Source organism: Ammospiza caudacuta, chromosome Z, assembly GCF_027887145.1.
Source record: "Ammospiza caudacuta isolate bAmmCau1 chromosome Z, bAmmCau1.pri, whole genome shotgun sequence".
NCBI lineage: Eukaryota > Metazoa > Chordata > Aves > Passeriformes > Passerellidae > Ammospiza > Ammospiza caudacuta.
In genome coordinates, this window is record NC_080632.1 from 51,742,574 (window position 1) to 51,759,861 (window position 17,288).

At 36.6% G+C, this 17,288-nt stretch overlaps 1 protein-coding gene across 1 annotated transcript in view; it reads right to left on the bottom strand.

The window, feature by feature from the left end:
* The window catches only part of IL31RA (interleukin 31 receptor A), a 34,588-nt gene that overhangs the window by 3,699 nt on the left and 13,601 nt on the right, over positions 1-17,288 (bottom strand). The window contains exons 5-15 of the mRNA XM_058824068.1: positions 16,439-16,605; positions 15,144-15,295; positions 12,447-12,612; positions 11,709-11,791; positions 10,954-11,170; positions 9,278-9,460; positions 6,514-6,615; positions 4,966-5,112; positions 2,826-2,966; positions 1,569-1,662; positions 28-106 (exon numbers count right to left, since the gene is read on the bottom strand). Of these exons, the coding sequence (XP_058680051.1) occupies positions 28-106; positions 1,569-1,662; positions 2,826-2,966; positions 4,966-5,112; positions 6,514-6,615; positions 9,278-9,460; positions 10,954-11,170; positions 11,709-11,791; positions 12,447-12,612; positions 15,144-15,295; positions 16,439-16,605 (1,531 nt within the window). The remainder of the gene's footprint in view (positions 1-27; positions 107-1,568; positions 1,663-2,825; positions 2,967-4,965; positions 5,113-6,513; positions 6,616-9,277; positions 9,461-10,953; positions 11,171-11,708; positions 11,792-12,446; positions 12,613-15,143; positions 15,296-16,438; positions 16,606-17,288) is intronic.

Consider the following 17,288-nt stretch of genomic DNA (forward strand, 5'->3'; position numbering starts at 1 on the left):
TTTAACCCATAAAATTCCAACTACTACCACAGATGAAGCAAGAGGCCATTCCACTGCAAGACTTTCTTCAGGATTTGGTATATCAGGCCAGCAAACCTTTTTAAACCTATAATTGAGAAAGGAATTTTAGCCAAATTATGAAATAAATAGATTATTAAAAATTTAAAAATCACCAGAAATTCCAAAAACTGCTGAAGTATCAAACTTTCAGAAAGGAAATGTTTTCTATATCAACATAATGCTTTTCAATAAAACTGTTTCCCCATACACTGTTTTTTATTACAAAAGATCTCAACAAGATCTCTTGGGTTACAGAGACATTGCAGAAAAGCCATTATATATTATATATTATATAATGTTTTATTATATTATATTACTCAATTAAATAGTGTATGAAATAAGAGCATGCCAAAATAAGACAGTATACAAATTCTATTGTGATCATTTTTCAGGGTGTTTCTTCAGTGAAAATCCACCTCAGGTGGATTTGTTCAAGGAAAGTGACCCTAGCACTATATCACATTAGAACTACACTGAGTTCCTAAATTAGCAGATAAAGGATGCTCACTCATTTAATCACTCACTGACACTGGGTAGTGGGGCAAGGGAACGAAAACCAGTCCTTAGCTTGACTTTTCTCATGGCAATTTTATCTACACAAGAATATAAACATTCTACTGCATCCTAAGTATTCTTCAGGAAAAAAAATAGTTTTTGCTATTGTAAAAATTCATTATACTCAACACAGATGAAGATGTAAAAGGGATGGAATTTATTTCTTGAGTTGTACTTACTACCTGATGCTTCTCCACTTGACAACAGTATTGGTTTCAGTAGCTTAGAATGCCCCAAAATAGTTCAGGTTTTTAACCTTCTCATCAGCCAAACAACACAGTCACTTTTCTTGTGAAAATATTTTATAACCTTAAAAACACCCTCACAGTCATCTTTGCAATATTACGGGATCTCCATGCCCAGAGGAAAAAAATTTAAGTCTATCAGGGGACATCTGTGACAGCACATGAAAGGATTATGAATCATGTGCAGATACAGATCCACACTCAAGGATCAAGCATCCAAAGATCTTCACAGAATGTAATTTCTAGGTTTTTTCCTCATTCCTTTGCAGCTCAAGAGAGGCATCATCAACTAGTAAGAGTTATAGGTAAGACAAGCAATAGGGCCTATGTCCTAGTACCATCCTAGCATATTAAAAGTGTCTAGAAAGCTTTATTTCCTGGAATTAATAATTTTTCAGAAACTGACTTTAAGTTTGCTCCCCTCACTTACATGGCCATGGAACTGCAAATGGCATGTATGTAGCATTTTACATAAACTGATGTAGGTGATACGTAAATCTGTTTCTCCTATTTATTTTGTTTCAATTTACTAAACTTTCTAAAATTAATACTTATTTTTGGACTACAGCACATAAACTGCAGTCAAAGTATAACCTGTACACTTACTTATTTGTTACTTCAATCGCTTGTCTTCTATTTAGACATCGGTTTTGAACACAACAAAGGCATTTATAAAATAAATAAAAATCCAGTAAGAAATATACTCACACATGTTTTTTCAAAACACATGTCATCCAAAGGCCTATCAGACACAAAATGCTTATCTCAACAGGTATAGCAATAAAAAAGATATCTTCTTTATCTTTGGACAAAAACAAAGAAATAAAAACCAAAACACCAATTAGTCCACATTGTTGTTTCTTCAGGTATTCCCTTAAGACAGCTAATTTTTAATATCCAAGTCACTTAATTAGCACAATTCTAAAGAGCTCTGTCAAAACTAGCCAAAATTACTCAGAATACTGTAGTATACCCATTCTATGACAAGTTAAAAGACAAGTATTTAGAATCCAACAAGCCACAGTTACTGAGCCAAAAAACCAGACTGTGATGAGATTTTTCAGGATGTTTCAGGAACAGACTTATTGCATTTTAAAATTTCCTTTATTTAACAGAATCACACAATAGGGGGTATCTGTAGATCACTTCATGCAACTTTAAACCTAGATCAGGCTGCTTAGGGTCATACCATGCCAACCTTTGACAGCAATCTAGAATGAAGGCTCTACCACCACTTGGTCACCACGTTCACCTAAATCTGCTGGTCCATGCCACTTCTACCAGTTACAAAAAGATAAATAGCAAATTGAGTGCAGGAGATAGATTTTAAACTACAAAAAACATTAGTTACTCTGGCTGAAGCACTGCTGATTTCTGAGCTAATTTCAGAGTACCAGAGGCATTTAGGAATATACTGAGAACATTCTTCCTGAAGTTGAAATGAGGAAATGTTATTCTGATCTGTTGTCAATATACCTTGTCAAATCTGGCTAAAACAAATAGTCAAAGATAGGAAAAGGCATTTCCTTACACACTCACTGGCCACAACCTCTGCACTCATTTTCCCGTTAAGCTTATATACCAGAATAGGTGAAACACAATGTGTGGTTTTTGTAAATCTTTCAGATGGAAAAGTCTACTTTGTAATGGACTGTTAGGCATCCCATCCCATAGCTGCATACACACTGCTGCTTCTACAAACAACCATAGTACTCCACTGCTTTACTGACAAGGAAATAAAGATTTTTGGGGTTGACTTCTAATTCTGAGGGTTTTTTTAGTCTGTGAGATTGTCAGTGAAATTAAGTTAAATTCAACTGCCAATTTGCCAGTTCTTCCTTGTTTGGTCCAACACTACTTAAAAAACAAACAGAAGTTAACAAATGCCTAGACAACCATGTCCTGTATTTCTTATTTCCAAGCCCATTTTTAAAAATAGAAATAAGTAACTGGACTATTACTTACCCAGTTTTAAAGTCTTGAAGGTTTTTGGCTCTCCAATGGTTCCCCCAGCTTTGTTGCTTGCCATAATCTGAACAGTATATTGTGTATTAGCCTGTAAGGACTTCAGTCTGTATTGTAGAACATCAGAGTTCACTGTTTCATCTTTTTAGGAGATTTATGTAAACACACAAAAGTAATGTTATATCAGGGAGCTGTACACTTAGCAACTTCTGCAATAACAGATCACAAACTATTTTAAAGATAACTTGAAATACAAAGCAGCCTTACTAATCCTTTAAAAGATGAAACCTAAATTACTGAACAATATTTATCAATACTACTTAAAAGTTTGAGGCAAAAACCTGAACCATTACGTATTTACTTTTATAAATAAATACAAATATTTTTGCTAGTATTAAAGATAGGTGAACTATATTCTCCTGCAGATTATCAATGAAAATTGATAATCTTCAGGAGAACATAGAAAAGAAAGTGCTTTGAGAACTTTATTTCCTCAAAATAGTTGGCTCAGAAATTAGGAACTTCAAATAATTTCTGTAGCTTGTGAAATTCAACTATATTTCTACTACATGCAGTTAGACACTGATCATCCAAAAGGATGTCATCTATCAACACCAGGATACCACCCCAATAAAGTCAAAGGAAAGTCAAAATCAAAAGGAATTTTTTTCCAAGTTTCAAAATGCTTTTATGAATTGAACACTGTTTCCAGTGTATTCTCCAGTATTGAAATTAATGTAATGTGCTTCACCTGTAATTTTTTTTAAGCAGGGCATAAAAAAATCCTACTAACAGTACCAAATGCATCTTCATAAAAAATCCTACTAACAGTAACAAATACATTTTCATATAAGAAATTACAGTCACTAAAACATTTCCTGGTGCATAACATCAAAGGCAACTCATTTCCTCAGTCAGTTCTATTGAGAAACACCCAGGAAATAGTTACGCTGCAATATGTCCCAAGTTAAAATAAACTGAGTTTCTCTTAAGTCAAGAGTGGGAAAGTGAAGTTCTAGTGCTGGAAGGCCATTAGTGAAGTCACCTTGGCACACCCCCCTACTATTATCAAGAACACATGACATCAGAGAAGCCTCAAAAAACATTAGTACAGCATGTTTTGCCATTTAAATTTCACTCCCTTGCGTTGGTATTTACGACTAATTTTCTAAAGAAAATAATCTGAATTCCTAAAAGGGACACAGCCTGCTTCACATTACGAGTAATATGGAGAAATACAGCTCTGTACCATGAGGCTCCATGTCTCAGAGATGATCCTGCACAAAGCAGTCAGCATTAAATTACACAGAAACCAACATAATAGGAAAAACTGTGTGCAGATGACTAAATCTCACAGAAGTAATTAGCTTTCTCTTTCACATTTAAAAATTACTGGGAATTGCCCTGGTCTGAACTGGATACCCATAAGAAACAAGCATCACAAGATTTGTAAGTCTGAAAACTTTGCAAAAGAGATTGTGTTAGGTGCCTGATTTTTAGACAATGACATCTAAAAAAGGAAGAAAAAACCCCAGTTCTGAAGCACTGAATGATCCAACAGCTTTCTTCATAAACTATATAGAAAGAAAAGTTTAGGTCACCCAAACATTTTCATGAAAGCTTCTGCTGAGATTTAAACTAAAGGAATTTTGAACAGATACCATTACACTGCCAGATTGTATGGACACTATTCCTGAGGCAGAGATTAGGAGTATGCCCAAATTTATGCTATCAGCCTCCAGACCAGAAAAGCCATGGCAAGCAGAGAAAATCAAACACATCTGAAGAAACTGATCTAAAATTATGTCCATATAAACTATTCCTTGACAGCTTATTTTAGTGTTATTTCCAAATTTGCTTTTAATATAAAATTGACACCAAAAATACTTTAGCAGAAGATTTCCACCATACTTTTCCAGAAACTGAAGGCATATCCTTCCAAGGACAATTATGAAACCTATCAATTCACTGAACCCTTATGATCTATGGCTTCACACAGAATCTATGATTCTCCACTATATTTCAGCTTCTCTACTACTGTCAAGACTTTTTTCATTGACTTTAAAGGCGCCTCAAGATAGAAGAGAGATTGAAAATTTCATAACCCCGTTGGAAGTATTGTTGTTTAATGTGTACTTACTCAATTCTTTTCCATTTTTGGGTTTATAAAATATTGTATAGTTAGTGATAAATCCATTTCTTTTAGCCTTTGAAATCTCATTCCACTGTATTGTAACTTCATTTTTCCCCAGAATGCCTGTATCAGCCACAGGTCCTTCTGATGGCTCTACAGAGAAGCATTATGAAATAGCAAAAGTAGTAAAATAGTCAATAGTGTTTTCTGCCTATGTTATTTTACACATATCAGTAACATAAGAGAAAACATATGCATGAGAAAATATGCAAACTTAGTGCTCTGACACAGTCCTTAACTTTTCTCACTCTCTTTAATGTAGAAATTATTTTGATAAAACTTCCCCTCACCTATAATGGCATTTGCATAGTTTCAGGTGTTATCGTATTAAAATACTTAGATGTCATTAAAAGGATTTATTGTTACAACGTCAGGGAGAGTTCAAGAGGAAAATTATCCTTTGCGCACTCCTTGGGGGGGACTCAGGCACAAGACCAGTGCCTTTGCAGGAGATCTCTGGCTGAGCTGGGATTCAAGTGGCATCTCCTGCACCCCCAGCGTCCTCAGCCTTGCCCACCACACAGAACAAAGCCTTTCTGCTTACACAATACCATCTCACACACACTGCTCATAACTTTGAGGAGACTTTCTGAAGAAAGAGTTCTCTGTGATGCAGTTTTAAAACTTCCTTCCCATTCTCTAATAACCTTGAGTGTTGTCACAGCTACCTAAAAACAGGAAAGCACTCAAAACCCATTTCTGACTGTGCTAGTAATTATCGCTGAAACAAAAAATAATCCATTGCCTCCCCCCAGTAATTAGTGCTCTTTAGTGGTGCATTGTACTATGTGTGCCTGCACGTTTGCATAGACACACACACCAATCAACATTTTCACATGCAATCTTAAAATTACTGGTAAACTACATTCTTACAGCTGGTTGTATAAATCACTGAATTCACAATAAACTTCTATAAATAAAGAAACTTTACCCCTTCCTCTAGCAAAACACTACTTCATCCAAAGTTTCCGTCCAATTACAAGCACCATGTCTTCTTAACATTTTTTATGTGCAAGAATACAAATGTGTTATTACATTATAAAATCTAACAAAAAGTAGGCTTTTAAAACCAGCCATTTTATTTTATGAGTAGAATTTCCTTATATATTGACTGACAAATGTAATCAAGCATTAAAATCAAGTATAATTATATATCGAAATGAGCTTTTAAACATTGAAGAGATAGCTAGTTTAAAAAATTCTTTCATGTTCATAGCTACACTTTTTCCAAATGCTTTGTATACAATATGTAAACTTCACAAAAAATTAGTGGGTGCAAGCAGCAATGTACCTGTATCACAAGATGAATACTTTCTTATAGACATATTTTATTGCTGAACAGAACAGAAATTAGGAACCCTGAAACCTGGGGGTCTTTCCACCACCTTCATCTCTTTTTCAAATAACAGTAGTATCACATCACTAAAAGATAATACATCCTGAGAAACAGACTACAACACACATTTCACAATTTGATTACTTTAAAATACCTACTTTTTTCTTCAGCGTAGATTTGTGTGTAAGATGGACCTGCTACATTACTTCCATAAAGAGGATACACCAAGATGTTATAGCATATAAATGGTTTAAAGTTTTCTAAAAAGGAAAGAAAAGAATATTTACATACAATCTCTATGTGATATTACTACAATGAAAATAGACTAAATCACAAGGGAATTCTAAGTATAGTGTTACTGACTATTTGCTTCTACTCTCTAGCCAGCACAATATGCAATTATTGACTTGAATGCTCATTACTAGCTTTAACACACTTTTTTCATAGCAGTATTTGTAAGACCACATGGTTTCTGGATCATTTCTCACTAAAAATACTTTGAATGGGTAATTATACTTCAGCATCATACAGCTTCTCTATATAAATCCACTTACTCACCTCTAAACCCTCTGTGGTTTTAGAGGAAGTCTCTATTTTCAAATCACCAGTACAAAATTACACTTGAAGGTAATATATATATTTCACATATATCGATGTTTACTGCTTTGCAAGAGACAACTTTGTCTCATGCATCAGATTAAAAAGCAGTGGGGTCCCCCACTCTTACCATTCAGGACCTGAGGGAATGACAACTGTGTCAGGAAGGCTTAGGTTGGATATTAAAATGAAAGGTTCTTCACCCAGAGGGTGTTTGGGAACTGGAACAGGCTCCCCAGGGAAGTGGTCACAGCACCAAGCCTGGTGAACTTCCAGAAGGGTTTGGACAATGCTCTCAGAAATATGGTGTGATTTTTGGGGTCTCCCATGCAGGGCCAAGAGTCGGATTTCAGTGATTCTTCTGAACATTACAACACAGAATATTCTATTATTCTTATTTCTACACTGATGTTCTAGTCATTGCCAACTGCAGATCTTCTGACCAGCCTGACTTAAGGTACAGCTGTTGCAAGTGAGATCTCTCCAGCAGAATTTTATGTTTCAAGACATAGTTCCAGCTTCTGGAAATGAAGTTTTGAACTCTGAACAATCCAGGAGCCAATTAATCAACCAGGTGTACCCACTACTTACAACAGCTCCCATCAACTCTGAGAGGACATATCTGTAGCTTTACATCCCCTGGCATGAAACCAGGGTAAAGGGATTCCTAGATCATTCTCTCAAGCTCTGCAGCTTGCTAAACAAGAATAATGGCTACCAACAGATCCCTGCATGATATCAACTTTCTGCTGCTCTTTCAGTCTATTACACCTATTGCAATGGCCATTATATATACATTACTCCAGCTGGTTTTAGCTAGGGTAGAGTTAGTTTTCTTCCCAGTGGCTGGCATGGGGCTGTGCTTTGCATTTGTGCTGAACAAGGGGCTGACAATACAGAGATTGCTGAGCAGAGCTCACACAGAGCCAAGGCCTTTTCTGCTTCTCCCGCTGCCGTGGTGGTCTGGGAGGGGACTGGGGGTGTCTGGGAGGAGACACAGCCAGGACAGGTGACCCCAGCTGAGCAAAGGGGTATTCCAGACCGTGTGGCATCATGCTCACTACATAAAGTGGGGGAAGAAGGAAGAAGGGAGGACATTTGGAGTGAGGAGTTTGTTTTCCCAGGTCACTGTTACATGCAATGGGGCCCTGCTCTCCTGGAGATGGCTGAACTCCTGCCTGCCCATGGGAAGCAGTGAACTCACTCCTTGTTTTGCTTTGCTTGTGTGCAGGACTTTTGTTTTCCCTATGAAACTGTCTCCATCTCAACCCACAAGTGCTCCTGCTTTTACCCTGTTGATTCTCTCCCTGATCTCACTGGCAGGGCAGTGAGCAAGCAGCTGCCTGGGCTTGGCTCTTTGCTGGGGTTAAACCACAAGAGTCAAACTGAGGTGATGACAGATTTGATTGGTATGTACTAGACTGAACTCACAGCTGTTAGTGCTGTTCAGCTAGTGATAAGCAGGCTCCTGCACTTGCCACGGGGGTCATTTGTCCGCCTGGGTATTAGAGTCTAGTTAGAATTTTGATTTTGCTGCTTGCTGTAGTGCTGCACTACTTAACACATTACTGATTTATGCCTGAGAACATTTTGATAACAGCCATGGGGATGTGCCAGGGCAGTGCTGCTGTTTCTGTGCTGATGTTGTGGACAGGCTGGAACTCAGCGTGAAATTGAGCTGAAGTGTGGTGTGTGATGGCATCCACAAGGGAGCCTGCAGCCTGTGGAGGACTCCACACCAGAGCAGGTGGATGCCTGAAGGAGAACGTGACCTCAGAGGGGAGCCATACTGGAGCAGTCTGGGGGTAACTGCAGCCAGTGGGAAGGACCCATGTCAGAGAAGTTCAGTAAGGACTGTCTCCCATAGGTGGGAAGAGTAGGCAATGTAAAGATTCCTCTGCAACCTGTGGTGAAGCTGGCCGTCCCCCTGCAGCCTGTGGAGGACTATGATTTTCTCTCACTAAAACACATGAAAGAGCATGAGTTTTTCCCATATTCCATCTTTCTTTTTAAATTCTTGATTTCTCTGATAGTCACATCAGTCACAGGCCTCCCTACTGGCATAAGATCAAGCCACAGAACTGCTTCAACACAAATTCTGCAGCCTAATCTTATATGAGAGCAAGCACTACCTTGGATGTTGCATGAAAATTTGTAAGACTAAAAAATGCTATTACATTAGCAGCAGAGATTTCAGTAAAGCATGTAATAATACTGTTATGTTTAAAAACAGTCTGAGGAAAGCTGAATGAGTTCATCCTTTCCAATCTACCTATAAGTACATGTACATCTGTACATTGTTACAGGTGTAACTGATAAACATACTTTTGTTATTTTTCCACTTTGTAGAATTTGATACATATTGCCATGATCTACCAAAAGGGTCCATCTCCAATTCCTCATACCACTCAACCACATATTTGGTTGTTTCTGGTTCAGAGGTTATCCACTGCACCACCACTTCTTCATTTGTTGTAGAGGTTACCACTTTTTCAATCACCTGAGAGGCTAAAAATTTAACAGAAAATATCAGCATTTGTCTTCAGAAAAGCTTGAAAAACACATACAGAATTCAAGAACCAGTCTCTCTTTCAGAATCCAAATTTTGCAGTGTGTAAAACTTTATAAACCAAATTACTACCAATTTTGCAGGTAGTTTATAAGTAATTTTGATTGAGATGACAAAGGCAATGGAACAGGAAAACAAGTCAGCAAGGTCAAGAATGACACTGAAGCAAAGGTGAATTCTGCATCAGCCTGCAGAATAGAGGTAATGAGAGTCTAAGTGAAAATCCAACATGGCAAAGCAGAGGCAAAAAAGACTTGATGAAGCAGAGAAAAAAAAGAGATGCATCTGGTGGGGGGAAAGCACATCACAGCGTGGAAAAATCAGAAAAACCTTTGTGGTGGGATGCAAAAGTGGATAGGGAGGTAGTCAGCAGCTTCTAGGACAAAATTACATTAAATCTACATATCCAGTTTTCTGTTTAGAAATGGAATTTGATTGATTGAGTTCCAGGGAGACACTTGCACTTACATCATGAACAACTCTTGTTAGAAGTGATTCAAGTGTGTCAAATACAACCAGTCTGTCAGATCATGGCTGGCAGCAGAATGTTGCAACACAAGGCTCAAAGCAGTATCAGAATTAAACATAAGAGCCAAAGAGCAACTCTTGTGCTAGATCAGGCCAGCTTCCTATCCCTGGCAGTGGGTGGAATGGGTTCTCTGGGAATGCATATGAAATGAGAATGAACACAAGGCTTCTCTCCCTGCTTCCACTAACGCAGCGTAGAGACTTCTATTTATCATATCTTTGAATGATTGTTGAACACTCTGCAATAGTGCCCTGTGGTAACCAATCTTCTGAGCTAACAAAGGGATCCAAAAGAATTGGGTAGCATTCCTGTCACCTGGTTTTTTAAGATTTTCTAAGCCTTCTGATTCTTGTAGTAAACTTTCTCACACACTTTCTGTAAATAACTCATTGTTTTGCACTCCTTTATGGAGGAAGAGAGAGTTAATGGACTGTTGGTTTGACCAGTGTCATTGGAGAGATGTCATTGTCACCTCCAATCCGCTGTCACTTTTGTAAAACTATAAATATTGGAGTCAGAAAGTAAACTTCCCTTTTTTCCTTCACCTTGAGAGGAGTGGTGTGCTTGTGTTTTTTCATGTCCTATAGTGACACATTCCATAAATTTATTTGGGAGGTGCAAAGTTAGGAAAAAACCTAAACCAACCAAAAAAACCCTAAGAAAGTAGTACAACAGAAATTCAATAAGACATCACAAAGTATTCATATCTTAACAACTGTATTTCAAAACAAAAGCCCCAACAATAATTGTCTGTAACAGAAATATGATACATGACAGCAAAATACAAGATACATATGACAGAAGCCCTTAGCATAATTTTGCTTCACTATATCAGAACTTAAAAAGATGTAATGAAAATCACTTTTTCATTAATGAGAAAAATATGAAATTGAAAAATCTTACATTTTTCGTCAGGGGATGGAATCCTCAAAATAGCTTCAGGAGACTCTCCAGCAGAGTTATAAGCAGTGACAGATATTATATGTGCCTCTTCATTTAAAAGTAAGGTCATTTTCTGTTCAGTAGTATGGTTTGTCCTTTTATGTGCAGCCTTGTTTTCTGGAAAATACTGTATTTTGTAGCCTAGAATTCTCCCAGAAGGCGGAAAGCTTTTTAATGGCTAGTAAAAAAATACACAGTAGTGAGTGTTTCGCAGTGTTACCTGCACAAGCAAAAACATATGCTGTGTTAAAGATTAAATTACAAAACTATTATACTGTATTTAGAAAAGCAAGATATTTTCTTCAGGCCCATCTTCAGGACAGACAGCCACCAGAATTTCCTTGATGGATTTCAAAAGTCAGATGCTGAGATTTGAAATGTGAAGAGCCTTTAGACACTTTACTAGAAGATTAAAGTGCATTTAAACACAGCTTTGGCAAACTGGATTATTTAAATGCAGTTTAACAACTTTCAATAGATTTTCCAGTGATCTGAACACAATTAAATGCTCCCTTTCCACACAGATTACAAAACTCCATTCATCTACCATTCAGTAAACAAAAGCCTTTTCAATTCTAATTTAGTTCAGTGAGCTTTTTTTCTGATAACATCAAATGCCTCTGGCAGTTACATGTCCTACAACACAGAAATACTTAAATACAACATCAGCTACAGGATATCAATATGATTACCAATTCACAAAAAAATGCATGTACCTTCCACATAAGATGTACAGATCTATTTCTAGATGAGCGTGAAGACTCAATTACTCTCCACAAATCCACTTTTCCTGAAGGAGCTGTTTAAAGACAAAGAAATCCAACTTGCAACTTGTTGCTGTATTAAAAAGATTGTTTAATATGGTGAAAACAATCAAAAGGCTTCTCTAATATGGTTAAAAAACTCAAAGGTATCAAACATAGAGTCTAAGAGAAAATTACTAAAAGTAAGTTTTATCTTCTGTAGTACAATGCCTTTTTTTCCCTAATTAGCTACTCCTTTCTTTCTATAAGTTTCCTGCTACTTGCTTTTATTTGTTCAGTTCTAGAGTCTTCCAGAAGAGATTTTCTAGTCTTGTTTTAAAACTGGTATTTTGATTTCTCTATTTATAATTTATTTCATTGAACACTCATGCTGCACTACTTTTCTGCTACTATCTTAATTTGCTTTGTTAAATCTTCATGTACACTCTTAATTTTCCCTCTCTTCAGTGTCTACTCATCTGTTTTCTTCCTTAGTCCTATGTTGTTTGAATCACTTTTCAAATCTCCTCCAATACTTGCTGTTGTCGTTCAGTTTTCCTCTTTTATCTTTAAACACAATACACATGTTCTGTTTAAGCAACAGGATTCTAAATTCAATAGAGGATAATAGGCTGTAACACAGTTTTTCCCTACTAAATCCTAATGTCTCCAAGTATAATAGAAGAAAACTTCCACAGATAGGCGGCTTACCATTTTCTTCTGTGCTTTCATTTTTCTCTCCACTCCATCCACTCCAAAATGCTGACTCATTATTGACACACCGAATGGCAACAGAATAGTCTGTGGAGTCCCACAGACCTGTGAGATTACACGATCCTATTTTCTTGTAAGAATTCATTGAGACATTGACAAATTCCTGGAAATAGGAACAAGAACAAAAACTATTTGATATAAAATTTAGTGCAGATATATTACTTTTTTTTTTATTACTTAAGAAAACACAGAAGATGTAGCTTTTGTGTATACCACCTCACTTCTCTGAAACTCAACATTCCTTGTTTTAAACTTCATTTTTCTGTGTAGCACCTTTGTTCCTCCTGTAAAACTCCAGGGTTTGAAAAACTTGATCCCAAACCTGTGGCTTGAACAGGGAGCAGCTCACATGTGATTCTAGAGCAGCTGTGCACAGAAGCTGCTGGAGGAATGCAGTTCCCACTGGTGGGAAGCAAGTGGTTATTGCTAAAGCCATTACTACAATAATGTCCCACAGCAGCCTCCTGGGGGAAGCAGTGATTCCCCCAGTGATTCCTCACAGTTTGTGAGTCAGCTGGGTACTTGTCTCCTGTCTTGTGCATCTTTTCTGAGTTACAAGGCCTTCTAGCTGTTAGCCATAAAACAGTGTAGCTGTGGGCTGCCCCAAACATTATCAGTACAGGATTAAAATGAAAAGGTAAACAAAAGGACAAAAAATTCTGGTCCAAGAGGTAAAAATAAGATGAAGCCTGTTAGTGGTGAAGGAAGATGGGAGTTTAAGAAATAAATTATGTGTTATCTTTTCAGAAAAGTAATGACAATGCGAGTCATTTCTTTGTCTTGAAAGGAACCTCACTCACTTCAACACCCCCAACAGGGCTAAAACACAGTGAAGAAATTCTTGGCTTCCATCAGTTGAACCTTCCAATGAAAAATTAATCAATCTATAACAATGCAGAGTGTACTATAACAACTATAACAAATGCAGACACTCACTCATATGAACACCATAATGGGAAGTGCCTAATGTAACTGAATATTTTGGTCTGTTCTGATCTCAAGAAACTCACTGTCAAAAAATACCTGCTGCTAAGGGAATGAATTCAGGGGTCTCCAAACTACTGTAGGTGATAGATTCTGCAACAAATCTAAAATCAAAAAGGCTCCAAAATTATTATCAACCTCTGGCAGAACCTGACATAGAATCAGAGACATGTTGTACTAGGTTTTAGTTAATTGCCAAAAGGCTGTTAATGATATTGCATTAAAATCAGAAACTTAGAAATTTAGTATATGCAAGAACAAAAACATGTCACATGTTTTTCACTCACTAAAAACAGTTCACACCAAACTATTTAGACTGGTTTGGTCAGATAACTTTAAAGGCCAAGAAGGTATTTGTCATTTGTGCAAACCATTTTTCCTTAGGTTTTTCTGAGGTTAGTTTTGGGTTGATTTTTGTTGGTTTTTTTTTTTTTTTTTTGCCTATATGTGCTGGCAAAGAAACAGCTCCTAAGCCTTTACTAGTCATGGATAGCTCCTGTTTCTTCTGAAATGTCTGTGTGAAGATGCAGGTGTGAGCTGAGGAAGCAAATGGACATAGGTTGTATTTGATAGCAAAAAAAACAGACAGGTGATTTCTAATGCAGGTGCTGAAAACTAGACAAAATACACAATCAAGCTGTAGCCCTCCAAGGACTATGAGGTCCTTCTCAAATGTTGAAAACATAAGGACCTCATAGAATGTGTCACAAGGATGCCAGTGCCTTGGCTCCAAAGAGATAAACATCTCAAACACGTCTTCTAAACAATCATTAGTTCCATTCCTACTACTCCAGCTGTACCTGAGCCATACTGCCCATCCAACTATCCTGAATCCTGAATCCAAGAACCAGTATGTCATATTTACAGTAATGATGCTTGAAAATATGAGAACGATGCTAGTAAGAAACATCTTTAATCTTATGTTTTTAAAGCTCCGATGACTACTTTGATGAATTTTTCTCTCCCAAAATTATACATGTGGTACATAAAATAATAAGATCAAGGCAGAGATCTCAGTTCAATGAACTTTAAAAAACAATCCAAGAAACTTGGGCAGTTCTTTAATCTGGAAGAAGAAACAGTAAAACTACAAATATAATCCCTTCTATATTGAAGACCATAGGAATAGATAATCTGAAATACGCAGATACGGGGGGTTTTACAACCATTCCATTTAAGTGTCAGAGAGAAAAACTATGAAAAGAACTTCCCATATTTTTCATCTTGCAAAATTTTTATTTTCATTCACTTTAAAATAAATTTAACATCATTCCATATTAATCAGATTCAAATGTTGCAGTTCTAAGTGAGTGCTGTTTTCAACACCAGAATGCAAGGGAAAAAAAAATATTGTTACTGACTGCATGTGTAATCCCTTGGCCTAGGGTCATCCCTCATCCTTCCACAGAGTAATACTGAGAAGCACAATATGTATCAAAACAGATAATGACCAAAAGAAAAAGGACAAATAACCCTAGAAAACCAAACCGTCTTCTTAAGACCATGCACCTCTGGTAACATTCCAGTAAAATAACAAGGTTATTATCATTATTTCAAACACTTGTTGCCTTTTTTCAACTTAAATTCTTATAATATTAAGAAGTTAGTCACAAAGAAGCTGCCATGCAAAAGAAAAATGACGTAACTTACGGTAAAGTTTGAATACAAGTTTCTGTATTGAACCTGGCAAATAATATGTTTTAAAGGGATAATCTTCTCAGGCATTTTCCAGGTTACTGTAAGTAACTGCTTTATACCAGGGATTTTTTTAACTGAAATTATTTCAGGAGGGGCAAATTTCTCTAGAATGAAGAAACAAGAACGTTAATAGAGGAAAATGCTTCTATAAAAGTTCAGAATTTCTCTGTCTGTGTGTGTTCCAAGAAGTTAAATCGTTATCCCAGTAACACACATCCTATTGGAGTATTCATGTGATGGTTTATATAGACATAATTCTACATATGGGAAATTATCTGTAAGAGAAATTGCACATTAACTGATTTAATTACACTGAATTTTGAACAACCTGGTCTAGTGGAAGGTGTCCCTGCCCACCCAAGCCTTTCTATGATTCTGTGACTCTATTCACAAACCTGCTCTCAAATAGATGTGCAGACATCTTTCATTTGTATCAGCACTGAAAAATATTACCCAGAGACAACAGCAGAGAAAACAAATGAAGCAGAGCTGGGATGCCAAAGACAAGACTGAACTGCAGATGAGGAAAGAATTCAGCTGGAAATTATCTGAGGGGGAGAGAAGCGTAAAGCGGAAAATGGAAAAAGAATGGACTAGCAATAAGAAAAGACATGTCTGGCACAGAGAGTGTAGAAAGTGATGAAGAGTCACAGTAGATCTGAATACAGAATAAAGGATGTGACTGATGATGAGTGCTGCAGCAAAAAGTATTCCATTATAAGGGTAACTGCTTAACTAGACCACCAAAATGAACAGAGGAAAAGCACAGGACAGAGGGAGAAGAGGTAGACAAAATATTATTATTGCTCCTGTGTGCAATTATTACTGCACATAGAACAGGTGGGGTTTTTTAACAGAAAGTGGAATAGCTGACCATATGATGAGTGGCCCTTGAGAAATTATAATACCACTACCCACTGCAGCCAGGTGTTGCACTGATACTTGGTACCACTCAGAAATATTAAAGTAGAGTCCAAGTACCAATTAGTTTGACAAAAAGTTTTAATATATGGCCTTTACTTCTCAATAATTAAAAATAAGTCATTTCTAATGGATATATTAGACATTAACCTAAAGAAATATTGTTGCAGTTAGATGTTGCCTAGCATGAAAACAACACTGTATCATTTTTCACCACCTCACAGTAAGATCAAGAAACTGTTGTAAATTACTGCTGTAACACCAATTGGAAGAATTTTACATGGAAAGGTCATAAATTAAAACTTTATTGATTCTTTTTTAATTACCTATTTTTTGCAAAGGTATAGGGACACACTCTGTTAAGGATGCACCCAAAACATTTTTAGCTTCCACTTGAAAACAAAAATCATTACTATAAACATTGTCAAGATAAGAAAGTGAACACGACTCTGTTACAGCCGGGCAGGGTTTAACTAATTCTGGAGAAGACATCCTGAAAAAGAAAAAATAAAAGCAGTTAGAAACGAAAGGATTTTCTTAGAATAATTCAAACAAATTGTTAGGCTATTGTTTATATATCTTTGAGGATGCAAGACTTTTTTACCAGGGAACATTTTTAGATGACATGTTTGTGCAAACGAATACCCTTAGCTAATTTCCCTGTCCCCTTGGTACCAGTGCTTTTGTAGTCACATGCTAGGGAGACTACTCAGCTAGGGAGACAGTGGATTAAAATTTATGTTTAGATTTGGCTGCCAACAGTTCTGCAATCCAATTTGCTTTGTGGTTAATAAGAAGTCTGAGCTTATACAGGAAGGAATAATACTGAAATGTGCTTTCAATGGCTGTTTTAACTTCTGGCTTCACAAAAGCAGCTAAGTTATAAAAGATAGAAACACCAGAAGTAGTAAGAAAGTTCCACATTAAAAAGATGGAAGCTTAAAATGTCAAAGCTAAAATGGAGATAACACTAAAAAGGTTTTCCTAATCTACCATTTAAATTACAAAGAGAGTATACACTAGTACAATATTAAAAAATACCCTCCAGAGTCTGAATTCATTGCCACTCTCAAGAATAACTTTAGGCAATTTAGAAATCTTTTCATGAAACAATATTACCTGGAGTTTTGGATAGGCAGAAAAAGAGCACCACCAGAAGCAGCACTATAAAGGAGA